At 45.8% G+C, this 12,856-nt stretch overlaps 1 protein-coding gene across 2 annotated transcripts; it reads left to right on the top strand.

Annotated features, from left to right (window-relative positions):
- The first annotated feature begins 248 nt into the window (after positions 1-248).
- On the top strand, positions 249-12,828 carry capn3a (calpain 3a, (p94)). 2 transcript variants are annotated; one of them, XM_086128198.1, is made up of 22 exons: positions 249-500; positions 690-759; positions 3,247-3,365; positions 3,485-3,618; positions 4,404-4,572; positions 4,766-4,849; positions 4,921-5,015; positions 5,100-5,177; positions 6,113-6,273; positions 6,959-7,128; positions 7,501-7,512; positions 7,610-7,818; positions 8,050-8,130; positions 8,579-8,615; positions 8,869-8,946; positions 9,600-9,657; positions 10,012-10,076; positions 10,242-10,310; positions 10,384-10,462; positions 10,598-10,714; positions 11,765-11,823; positions 11,930-12,828. In XM_086128198.1, the coding sequence occupies exons 1-22, from the start codon at positions 249-251 to the stop codon at positions 11,954-11,956; spliced, it is 2,223 nt and encodes a 740-aa protein (XP_085984324.1). In that variant the 3' UTR covers positions 11,957-12,828. The 2 variants fall into 2 exon arrangements, with proteins under 2 accessions (XP_085984324.1, XP_085984323.1); XM_086128197.1 differs by lacking the exon at positions 8,050-8,130.
- Positions 12,829-12,856: the final 28 nt, after the last annotated feature.

Genomic DNA, 12,856 nt, shown 5'->3' with positions numbered 1-12,856 from the left:
GAATTTACTTTTTATGAGCGTTTGGAGGGGGAATCTGCATCACCGCCACGCAGGGCCAATCGGGCACCTGTTCTTTGGATTGATGCCAGCGTGTCCAGCTTGGCGACTTTAGTCCAAGTGGCAACTTTGGTAAGAAAAACAAAACAAAACACAAGCTTTTTCTCGCTCTCACACACACACACACACACACACACGCACACGCATGCCACACCATAGAAGGTGAGCGAGAGAGAGCGAGGGGGGACGAGATGCCCTACAGACCGTCTGGCTTTTTCTGCGACCGGCTCATCCGCGAGCGAGAGCGGCGCGACGGCGAAGGCACCCTCAACAAGCCACTGCGCTTCAACGGCCAGGACTTTGTCGCCCTGCGGCAAGAGTACGTCCAGCGCGGGACCCTCTTTGACGACAACTCCTTCCCGGCCAGCATTGAGTCGCTGGGCTTCAAAGAGCTCGGACACAAGTCCAACAAAGTCAAGAACATCGTTTGGAAGAGGCCCAAAGTAAGTGGGAGGGATTCAGGATGGATGATTGACAAGCAGGAGGATGGGGAGGGGTTCGATCACATGTGTGTGGTGTGAAATGGGCATTGTCATCTAATAGTTTATTGCAGTTGATGACGTTCGAGCAAAGGCGTTTTTAAAAATTTTTAATACAGATGAATGTACCTTTGATTGTTGTGCATTGTGCAGGAAATTAGCGAGAAACCGCAGTTCATTGTGGGCGGGGCCAGTCGCACTGACATCTGCCAGGGTGATCTTGGTGAGTTTTTGTGGAGCTTATAAAAATGTACCACAAGCCATAATTGCGAAGCAACTATTTGGGGAAAAAAAATGTCAATCACGACTTAGCATTTTTATCATAGCGTGTTTCTCTGCACCTTTTCAGCAGGGCCCACCAAGTTAGTATTTCACACTTTTTACAAAGAAATGATTGCAGAATTGTTTTTAGTGGATTTTTTTGTTCCATTGAACTTGTAATTTATGTTAAAAACAAGTCGCTGATGGTGTCGTGGTACACTCGGCTGACTTGTGTGCGGACAGCGTGGCGTCGCTTCCTGTGGTTACTCTTTTGGAAGGGCATGCAGCCAGCAGCACTTCTCATTGTTGAGTCTGTCAATGAAGGCCGCCCGCCTCCAAAAAGAAATGTTGCATCAGTGGACAACTAACTGAACGTGAGAAGCTCAACGACGTGTGTTGGGTTGTGCATTTGGTTTCTGGGCCTTCAGTAGGGAGACGACATGCACCACTTGCATCGCATGGCAAAGGTAGTGATTTGCTGCTTTCTTCGAGCATCGAGGTGCCAAAAGAACTGTATCGAATTGAGTTGAGGAGCTTCACTGAGCAAAAATAATGTTTCGCCACCGTCTTGAGGCATCTTGGTGGCAAGCAACTGTTGAAGTGAGTTCAGCAATTTGATTCTGACACAAGTAGTGCTTTGTCATCAACCAGGTGCTCAGGAACTATGTTGATGTGAGTTGAGGAGCTTCATTTAGACAAAAAAAAGTGCTTTGCCATCATCATCATCATCTTGTTATCATGGAATGCTGTTGAAGCCAAATGATGGGCTTACCGTATTTTCACGACCATTCGACGCACCGTATGTTTGGGCGCAGTCTCATTAATGGGTGCTATTTCTGTATTTTACACATAGACAAAACGCACTGTATTATTGGGCGCAATTTTAAAGTGGTAAAACATACGCCAGCTTAAACATACGGCATGCATGCGCGCACGCTAAAAACACGTTAGCTTGTAGCATACGGTAGCATGCCAAGACATACAGATACAAGCTAAAAACACGTTTTTAAAAAGGCAACGGAAAACTGAGTTCCGTTGTATTTTATTTAGCCATCGTACAATGTACTCACGTTTTTCGATCAATCATCACCCAGAAATCCATCAAAGTCCTCATCCTCTGTATCAGAATTGAACAATTGTGCAAGTACCGGTAATCCATCAAAAACGCCGTGTTCCCTCTCGTTGTCAGTCACTCTCATTGCCATGTGGCTCCACAGAAATGATGCCGGCTTTGCCAAAAACTCGAACAACAGTGCAAGCAGACACGTTCGTCCAAGCAGCCACAATCCATTCGCAAATTGTGGCGTAACTCGCCCGGCGCTGCCTCTCACTCTTGTAAAGTTGTGTTTGCCATCGATCATTCATTGTTCCCATGCCGCTCGCAACTTTACTTTGAACGCCCGGTTGATGCCGATGTCCAGCGGTTGGAGTTCTTTAGTCAAGCCTCCGGGAATAACGGAAAGCTCAGAGTTCATTTGCTTGACTTGGTTTTTCACCGCTGCTGTGAGATGGGCACGCATGCCAAAAGCATAACCGATGGCTTGAAGTTTGAACTGAGCTTCGTAGGCGTGTCTCTTTGTAGAATTTATTTTCGGGGGTTCTTAGAAACCAAAACCAAAGTTGTTTTGCAACAATGCACATAGCCACACTCTATACAGGTGTTGGTACCTGCTTGGGGCGTACCTTTAGCGTCCACTTACACGCCCACCCTTCACTCATTGGCGGACTTCTTCCCCGCATGCCTGTCCTCACTCACATCTGCCTTTTCTCTCTCTCGCTCTCCATATGTGTATATATACACGCCCACCCTTCCCTGATTGGCCGACTTCTTTGCCGCATGCCTGTCCACAGTCACTTCCGCCTTTTCTCTATATAAACAGCGTGTCGGCTGTCAGTCAGGTTTTGGAACTCGGCGCATAGACAAGACGCTCCGCATCATAAGGCGTCCTGTCCATTTTGGAGAAAATTTTAGACTTTTAATGGCACCTTATAGTCGTGAAAATACGGTAATTTAGGACCAAAGAAGCACTTTGTCGCCTTCTCGAGTCATTTTGTTGCCAAGGAAGGACGATTAAGTGAGCGCAGATGCTTCATGAAGGCAAAGGTATTTCTTTGCCGCACCAGGACTTAGTCTAATCCCCCTTCAAAAGGGTCACAATTGCCGACAGATGCAACATGATGGCGGCAAAGCACTACTTTTGTTTCACTGAAACAGGGGTCGACTATCATTGAAGTCACTTGGGCCAGGCTGAGCTCGACTGATTCAGAAGGCCCCGCGCAGATTAGATTGACATGGCAACACGTCAAAGCTGAATTCTGATTGGACGTAAAAGCAATCGGCATACATTTACTGTCGGTTGCAAATGTAAATCAGCGCTGTTGATTGTGTTTCGACCTCGCTGGGTCTGACCTCCCACCACCAGTGTGTTGCACCCACCTTTTTGCACAGGTGACTGCTGGCTGCTGGCCGCCATAGCCTGCCTCACCCTCAACGAAAAGCTCCTCTACCGGGTGGTTCCTCCAGACCAGAGTTTGACACAGGACTACGCCGGAATCTTCCACTTCCAGGTCAGCCATCGAGTTTCCGAGGCCCTCGTTCTTCATCTCGTCTCTGCATAAATGACAAATCTTACTTCCCTGATGTTGGCGATCTCGCCTCCCCCCCTCTCCCCGTCCCTTTTGCACAGTTCTGGCGCTATGGCGACTGGGTGGACGTCGTCATCGATGACCGGATCCCCACCTTAAACAACCAGCTGGTGTTCACAAAGTCAGCGGAGAGAAACGAGTTCTGGAGTGCCCTGCTGGAAAAGGCCTATGCAAAGTGAGACGCTGGATTTATTCAAATCATTTGAATCGATAAGTCTGATAGATATTTTGGCAGGGGTTGGGGGGGGGGGGGGCTCATTCTGCCGGACCATACTTTTTTTGAACCACCCATATACCGTATTGGCCCGAATATAAGACTGTGTTTTTTGCATTGAAATAATACTGAAAAAGTCGGGGTCGTCTTATATTCGGGGTCTAGACGTTATACCCATTCACGACGCCAGATGGCGCCAGATATCATTGAAGCGAATGCTGAACTTCACTCCACAGGCCAAAGTGAACCCCTGCTACGAAGAATAAAAATAAAAATAGCGGTAGCACGAAGAAGAAAAATAAAAAATAGCGGTAAGAAGGAAAAGAGACAAAAATAATAGAAGAGATAACAGAAAATGGAGAAACGTAGTGACAATCTGGAGAAAAGGGGGTCGAAGATTGACCAGGTTAACCGGCAGCTGAGGAGAAGTTATGATGTAATTTACATTTCAAAAACCAGAAGCCATTCATTTACGAATGTGATTGCACCTTAGATTTGAATGAGGCAAAATAACATGCTTTTTCTCTCAAATATATTGTAGTAATCATTTGTTTCAGATGTACAGTACTGTAATTATTTTTGGTATAAAAATGAATTTGGTGTTCAAAAAGTCTTTTTTCAAACTGGAGTCTTGAAAAAGAGGGGGTCGTCTTATAATCAGGGCCGTCTTATATTCGGGCCAATACGGTACATATTCATGCATGTCCAACATTGCGACTCATGGCCCTTGTCCCGGCTGTGTCCAGACTGCACGGCTCCTATGAAGCCCTTAAGGGCGGCAACACCACCGAGGCCATGGAAGACTTCACAGGTGGGGTGACCGAGTTTTATGAGATGAAGGAGGCCCCCAAAGATCTCTACAAGATCATGAAGAAGGCTCTGGAGAGAGGTTCCCTCATGGGCTGCTCCATTGATGTGAGTTTCGCGCATTGTGGCGTGATTTTTTTTTTTTGTAATGATTTGAATAGAAGGAAGCGAGTCAGCCATGAAGGTACGTTTGCTTTCATCACTCCTTCTTTGACCGTTAGAATTGACTTTGGGAACACCGATTTAACCACAATTATTGTTGTGAATAAAAGATACACTTGGTTACGTTTGCGTCCCGCAGTCCCTCGTCCCTGCTCGCTTCGAGACCCGGACTGCCACGGGCCTAGTGAAGGGCCACGCTTACTCTGTGACGGCGGTGGAGGAGGTAAAAGACGGGCAGCAATCACTTGAAAAGCTTGATTAGGAAAATGAATGCTAAGTTTTTGTCTTTGGCAGTGTCGGCCCTCGCAGCACAAAGAGACCAAAGTCCGCCTCGTCCGTCTCAGGAACCCTTGGGGCCAGGTGGAGTGGAACGGAGCCTGGAGCGACAAGTCAGGATCCCTCCCGGAGAAATTCTAGTCCACAGTATGGGATGTTGGGTACTTTTAAATTTTGGTTGTCTGTTCCCCTTTTAGCTCAAAGGAGTGGGCCGCACTAGCCATGGCTGAGAAGGAGAAGCTACAACACAAGAGCGCAGAGGATGGAGAGTTCTGGTAATGTGGTGTTAGACAAGATCAATATTTTACTTTGAAAACGTATTTCAAGAAAATTATTTTTCTCCAGAATAAAAGATAAGAAAAAACATTTTAGCTTTTTTAAATTCTAGCTTTCTAGGAAAAATATATTTTCAGAAAAAAGTTTTCCCGAAAAAAAAGTATTTTATGGTGGCTGTTTTTTTTTTCCCTAAGAAAAGGTTGTCATTTTTTTCTGGATTTTTCTTTTTTTTTTTTGAGAAAAAGGTAACATTTATTTTGAGATTTTTTTTCTTTCAAGGGAATCCTCTTTTTCCCCTCAAAATGAATAGAACTTCATCCATCCATCCATTTTCTGAACCGCTTGATCCTCACTAGGGTCGCGGGGGGTGCTGGTGCCTATCCCAGCTGTCTTCGGGCAGTAGGCGGGGGACACCCTGAATCGGTTGCCAGCCAATCGCAGGGCACACAGAGACAAACAACCATCCACGCTCACAATCACACCTAGGGACAATTTTAGAGCGTTCAATCCGCCTGCCACGCATGTTTTTGGAATGTGGGAGGAAACCGGAGTACCCGGAGAAAACCCACGCAGGCCCGGGGAGAACATGCAAACTCCACACAGGGAGGCCGGAGCTGGAATTGAACCCGGTACCTCTGCACTGTGAAGTCGACGTGCTAACCACTGGACTACCGGGCCGCCCCTTGAATAGAACTTATTTATTATTATTACTATTTTTTTTTTTAGAACTTATTTTCTGGACTATACTGTTTTTTCCCGAAATAAATATGAAATTCTTCTTGATAAAAGATCTTCAAAAAATGTACATTTTCTTGAGATTTGAGAGCAGACAGGTTTGCAGATTCACTGATTGATTCATCCATCAGTCCAAACCATCCTTAAAATCCTGACTCCCCTCCATTCGGTACCTGATCTCGTATTCCTCCTTCTCCAGGATGTCCTTTGAGGACTTCAAGAAGAACTACACAAAGATCGAGATCTGCAACCTCACACCCGACGCCCTGGAGGATGACAAGATCCACAAGTGGACTGTCTCTGTGAACGAAGGCCGCTGGGTTCGAGGCTGCTCGGCCGGAGGCTGCAGAAACTACCCTGGTAAGAGACACGTCCGCCGAAACGAAATCCGAAAGCAAGCACATACCGAGGCTGAAGGAACTATGGCCCTGATTTACTAAGACCCCAAACAACGGATGTTAAATTTCACACCCTGTTTATCATCGCCTGTAAAACAGGGGACAGCATACCGGAAAAGCTGCGCCGGGAGAAGCCAGTTGTCATTGTGAGCTGATTAAAACCTCAACGGAAGGAACTACATACATTTTGTTAAAGGTTATATGGCATGACTCCTTCTTGTGACTGCCCCTGTGAAAGTCAGCGCATGATCATTCCGAAGCTCCAAAATTGCAAATTTGTTCAGCAGACACTATATGTTGCGCTACATTTTGTTTCTGGCACTTTAAAAAGGCTGACGTGAACAGAAAAGATCTGTTCTCCGCATCGCCTCTTATTTTATCTGAACGCCCTTCCGCGTGCTGTGCACCTGCCTTTCCGATGCGATATGCAAAGGATTTACACCACTCACAAAAGTAGAGCCCCATGACTTCCAGATTGCATTCAAACGTCCTGGTCCTGCCCCCGCCCCCTTCACACACACACACGCGCAACTGGAGGAGGTAGCTGGTAACAGGGTCAGTCTCGGCAACCCACTTAGACTGCTCAGATCTGGATAACTGGCAGAAGCCGGTTTTGAACCACACAGCTCTTGTTTTCGATCCCGCAGAGACTTTCTGGACCAACCCTCAGTACCGCCTTCGCTTGCTGGAAGAGGACGACGACCCGGAGGACAGTGAGGTTGGCTGCACTTTCGTTGTGGCTCTAATGCAGAAGAACAGGCGGAAAGAGCGCAGGACGGGTGCCAATCTGTTCACCATTGGCTTTGCCATCTATGAGGTTCGTAAGCCGGCTTCTGTTTTGGATGATCACATTAAAATTGTAGGCTAGACCTTTATACCATTCCCAAAAACAGAAAATAAACAAAGGGCAAGTAAATAAAACGAGGCAACAGAATCGTAAAACACCAAGCCCTTGCCTCTGCTGTAAAGTAGATGCTACTTCAGCTAGCATCTTTCTTTAGCCTCCATGTTTGAGCCGCAAAAACAGATTGAACTGTAAGGCAATGTAACATGTACAGTTTGAACATTAAATTCAGTGATTCGCGAGAGGTACCACACTTTCAGAATTACTGCCCAAGCACCCGGGGAGCTCTCATTTCCAAGCGGAAGGAGGTCCTAATTGTTAACCATCTCCTCTGTCTGTCCACAGGTGCCAAAGGAGGTAGGTTCGTCCCCACCCAGGATCCGAGCTCTGAGGTGAATCCTTCTCCTTAGTCTCGGGAAGGGTTCCCACCAAAATGTTCCGCGCCCTCTTCCAGATGCACGGCAACAAGCAACACATGCCCAAGGACTTCTTCCTGGTCAATTCATCAAGGGCGCGCTGCAAGTCGTACATCAACCTGCGCGAGGTCACCCAGCGCTTCCGGCTGAGCCCCGGAGAGTACGTCATCGTGCCGTCCACGTACGAGCCCCACCAAGAGGGCGAGTTCATCCTGCGGGTTTTCTCCGAAAAGAGGAACACGTCAGAGTGAGTGGCCGCCATTTTACGGGTTTTTCTTGGGGGGCAGCCAGGCACTCATTTGTAGTCTTAAGATGACTTCGGCTAACGGCGATGGAATTACAGTGACTCCCCACATGTTCGTGGTTCAAATACAAAAGTGGGTTTGTGAGTGGGGTGTCATGGTCGGTGGGGTGGGAGAGGGGGATTTTGAGGTACATTGCCAAGAACGAACCATTTTAATGGAGATTTGATTTATAGAGCTGGAAGAAAGCGGCCCCAGTTCGAGGCTGTTATGGAATCTTTTTTAAGACAAGCCAATCCCGGCTGGGGCGATCTGCGGTAAACGTTCAAAAATGTCTTCACTGAACCACTGCCGACTGTCACCGGACCCCCTTCCACTCTCACACCGCGGGCCCAGAAGACCAGATGTCGGCTGATGGACTGTGGGAGCCTGCACGGGAATCCGCAGTCTACTTTCTCCAACTGGGATACTCACACATGCCACATGCTCCGACTGATGATTATAACTAGCGACGGGCATGATAATGGATGAAGGAATTGTCGAGTAATGGGAAGTTCGTCGCTCCCAGAAATTTGTGGATTGTTAATTCCTCAAGGAAAATGTATGACGTCAAACGCCCGCCGCTAATTATATCAGCAGCAGCGGCTCAAATTGTTTCTCTTAGCGCACGGCATCAAGCGAGTGAGCCGATTGGCTCAATGGTCCGCCACGTGATATGTAATTATTGCTGTTGTTGGTAATCGTGGTGACCGTTTCTTCTCTCAGGGAGATAGAGAACAGGATTGAGGCCGACCATCCCGTGGTGAGTCTCCTTTTTTTTTTGTGTACTTTTATGGCCAATTTGTGCCTTTTCGAGTAAAAGTAATAATGTCCACTTTTGATTGACATTTTCAAAGAGGCATTTGTATGTTTGTTATTGCACATTGTAGGTTAGAGTGGCGTATAATTGCACGAATGATAGAAAAAAAATCTTATGACTACATTTTAATAAAACAAATGTCTCACCACGGTGGTCTGGACCCCCCTTATCTCCACGTCCATCCCTACATCACCAGGCCGTGCCATCCTCAGCGGAGGAAGAGAATGAGGAGGACGAGCAGTTCCGGATCATTTTTCAAGAGATTGCTGGCGACGTGAGTATAGACAACCAGAAATGGCAAAAGTGCTCACAATCTGTACTCAAGGGGGCGTTTACATTTTTAAAAATGCTAACAAGATTTGAACGTAGCCTCACTTCACTAATCTCTTCCACCCCCGTCGAGCTTCAACAAAATAGCAGCCCGAGCAATTCTAAGCTAGCATTAAAGCTGTCAGCTAGCTGATGTTAGCCAAAGCTGCTACGGTGGTATCATGACTCGGGGTGGAGCGTTACTATTAACACTAAATGTCACAAGCTCTTCCCCTCATTTTAACATTGTATCTTAGCATCAACACACCACAAGAGGGCGCTAAAGCAATATTTTTACATTAGACAAGTTAGTGAGCTGTCCCTTTTTATCAGTCCCGTAGTTCTCAAAAAAAAAAAAAATCCTACATCATGCCGTCATCCTCAAAGGTTGAAAAAAGTAACGAGTCTATGACAAAGTAGAAAGGTCACAAAAAAGTCAACAGCAAAATAAATCCCCAAGTATGTACACATACCAGAAAAATAATTCATTACTGACAGTAATGAATTACAGTATTTGTACCTCGTTACTTCCCTTCACTGCAAATCGTGATAAAAAGGGGGAACGGGCTGAGTCTAACGTCTGTGATAAGAACACACAAGTGACTTTCAGTCTTGCAGGACATGGAGGTCACGGCCAACGAGCTGAGAAAGGTTCTCAACAGAGTCATGAGCAAGCGTGAGTACATTTGTGGCGTTAAATCGTTTCACCGTGGCGTCACGCGTACTTCCGAGTGGCAAAAGGGGTCACGAAGATGGCGCTAGTCATTACGCTAGTCATTTGGTTTTGTGAAGCCAATCGAAAAAAAAAACTTGGCCTGTACGCAACCACATGATTTTGCCATTGTTTTCAGTTCAAGTCAGTTCAGTTCAAGTTCAATCACTTTCTGCCACGTGGAAGGACCTGGGCACCAAATGTTTACGAACACAATGAAATGGGGTATTGAGAACAGTGATTAATGATAATAACGATGATGATGATGATGATGATGATGATGATGATGATGGCGGTGGTTTTTATGATGTGCTCCAGACAAGAACTTGAGTACAGAGGGCTTCAGCCTGGAGAGCTGCAGGAGCATGATAGCTCTGATGGATGTATCCTTTGTATTGAGTGCAAAACAGGGCGACAGCTCGGCCGCATCTTTCTCATTTACTTTATTTTTATTATTGTTATTATAGAGAGAGAGAGATAATGAAAATATCTACTATGTACATAGTGTATATTTTACGAAAAGTTAAGTCTTAACTGCTTGGACTCAGATGGACGGAACAAGCCGCCTCAACTTTCAGGAGTTCCGCCATCTATGGAATAAAATCAAACAATGGCAGGTCAGGAAGTGCTGAAATGCCCTCGACATTTTTTTTTTAATTTTCTCCCGCACTCAAATTTTCTCTCTTCCAGGAAATCTTTCAGCACTACAACCCCAATCAGTCAGGCAGCATCAACAGCTACGAGATGAGGAACGCTGTCAACGATGCAGGTATTGGAAGCCATCTTCCTTCACCGCCTTTACGGTTGCCATCGCCTTCACCGTCACTCGTGCTGACGTTCATGAACTCACCGTGTTGTGAATGTTCTTGTCACTGTGTAGTCATGTGTCTTGTGTCCTGCTCAGGCTTCCGCCTCAACAACCAGCTGTATGACATCATTACCATGCGCTACGCCAACGAGAGCATGAACATCGACTTCGACAGCTTCATCAGCTGCCTGGTCCGCCTCGAGGCCATGTTCAGTAAGTGCCATGTCATCGGGAAATTCAGAACGCAAAATGTAGGAAGATATTCAGTAAATCATCCGTGTTTTAGAAGTCAACATGAAGTCTTGGATGAGTTTAGGACCTCGGTTATGTTTAGAAAGTTGGCTGAATTCAGTAAGTGAGATAAGTTCAGAAAGTCGACCACCATGAAGAAGTCGGATGAGTTTGATAAGTCGGCTATATTTTGTTGCAGTTTGTTGTCTTCTGGTTTCATTTAACGTCTGTGGTCGTTGATGGAATAGTGGTACACTCGCCTGACTTGTGTGCGGGCAGCGTGAGATCGGCTCCCACTCAGTGATGGTGTGAACGTGGGTCTGACTGGCGACCAGTTCAGTGTGCAGTCCGCCTTTCACCCTAAATCAGATGGGATAGGCTCCCACGACCTGTTCAGGATATTAACAGTTATTAACTAAATAGAAAAACAAACAGACACAAAAGTGTGCGAGTCTGTGAAAAGCAATCACTGCCTACCTTAGTAGAGACCTGATGCCGAGGCATGGGACGCACTTTTACAGCGTGTTAACAACCATCGTAGCTCACGTGTACCGTTTAAAAATGCTTTTCCCGGCACTCCTGATTCCCATTCTTTGTCGGTACATTCGGTGAATTGTACATGAAACAAACTGTATATGATAATAATAATAACAATAAAAGATATAGTACAACAGCCGTGACCGCAAGCTGCAATTGCCGACTGACGAATGACCGTTAACAACTTCCGGGATGCAGGTCTCGCGCAACCGTAGATTAAAGGTGACCTGCTTTTTTTTTAAATTATTATTTTATTGAATATTTTTGTAAAAGTGTGACTGGTAGGATACTAAGGGCGCAGTATTGATTAACACAAAAACATATTATATTTGTAACACGCACACAGACACAAAAATGTTTGGGTTGTTTTTTTCCCCCTCTCTACACCCCTCTCGATCAACTTAAGACAGTCCGCTAGCTACCGGTAGATCGCGATCGATGTACAGTATAGGGCACCCCTGGATAAACGTCTGCTTTTTTTCCCCTGCCCCTAAGGGGCGTTTCAGGCGTTCGATCAGGATGGCGATGGTACAATCCGACTCAGTGTACTGGAGGTAATTACAACACCTGACATACTAGTTTGATGTGTCTAAAATCAAAAACGGGATTTCTTATTGTGACTCGCCCAAGTCCAAATATAAACAGATGTCACCCTTGCAGTGGCTCCAGTTGACCATGTACGCCTAAAGAAAAGTGCCGCGCATGGACCAGACCTGCCAAGACTTTACCTCATGACCTCCCGTGCCGCTTCTCATCTGGACATTTGTATCGATTTTGTGTTTTGTCCTACTTCCATCCCCAACCCGCCTCAAGAAATCACTCAACCACCTTTCCTCCCATCCCACCAACACTTCCTCCTCAGTTCCGGCCATTTGCATCTCTTCTGTACCTTTTGTTCTTTTTCCCTCAACCCGCCCAAAGAAATCACTGTCTCTTTTGTCCTTTTCATTCATGGAGACACATTTGTTCCCCCCGTTTACGGACAGGCCTTTTACATCTACTTTGTGCTCTTACCACCCTCTTACATTTTTCACATCATTCTGCCATCATTTCCTCCACCACCTCTTCCTCCACTGTGCAGCCCATTTGCATCTACGGAGACCCCTTTCCTTCCTGCCACCTTTTTTTGACTCAGGCATCACACACACACACACAACGACCTCTTTTGACGTCTGTCACCATACCTCACAGAGCCTCACACAGACACAAAAACCATTACCTGTAGGTGAGGACTCACAGTGGCCAAAGTTGTGAAACTATTTTTTTTTTCATACCGTTTTAGGTTCCCCTCAGTAATTGAAGAAGAGAGTACGGCTAGAAAAGGTTGGACTGCTGCTTTTTTGTTGTTGTGATTTTGCTATTTAAGGCTTCGGTCAAATGAGTGTAATGCATTTTTGGAAGCATTTTATCAATATATATATATATATATATATATATATACCAATATATCAGTACATGTTTTAAGTACGCTTGACAATGTTCACAAAGCGTTTCGGGCAGTAGACCTCTACAAACGCCATCTTAATGTTAAAATTTAATAAAATTATATTTCAAGCCTACCACTTACAAGCTGATCTGATATTTAAC

Source organism: Hippocampus guttulatus, chromosome 13, assembly GCF_054856545.1.
Source record: "Hippocampus guttulatus isolate MCC_2025c chromosome 13, RoL_Hgut_1.0, whole genome shotgun sequence".
In the NCBI taxonomy this organism is placed as follows: domain Eukaryota; kingdom Metazoa; phylum Chordata; class Actinopteri; order Syngnathiformes; family Syngnathidae; genus Hippocampus; species Hippocampus guttulatus.
Note: the sequence above shows the minus strand (reverse complement) of the source record. Positions and strands in the feature narration are given on the sequence as shown.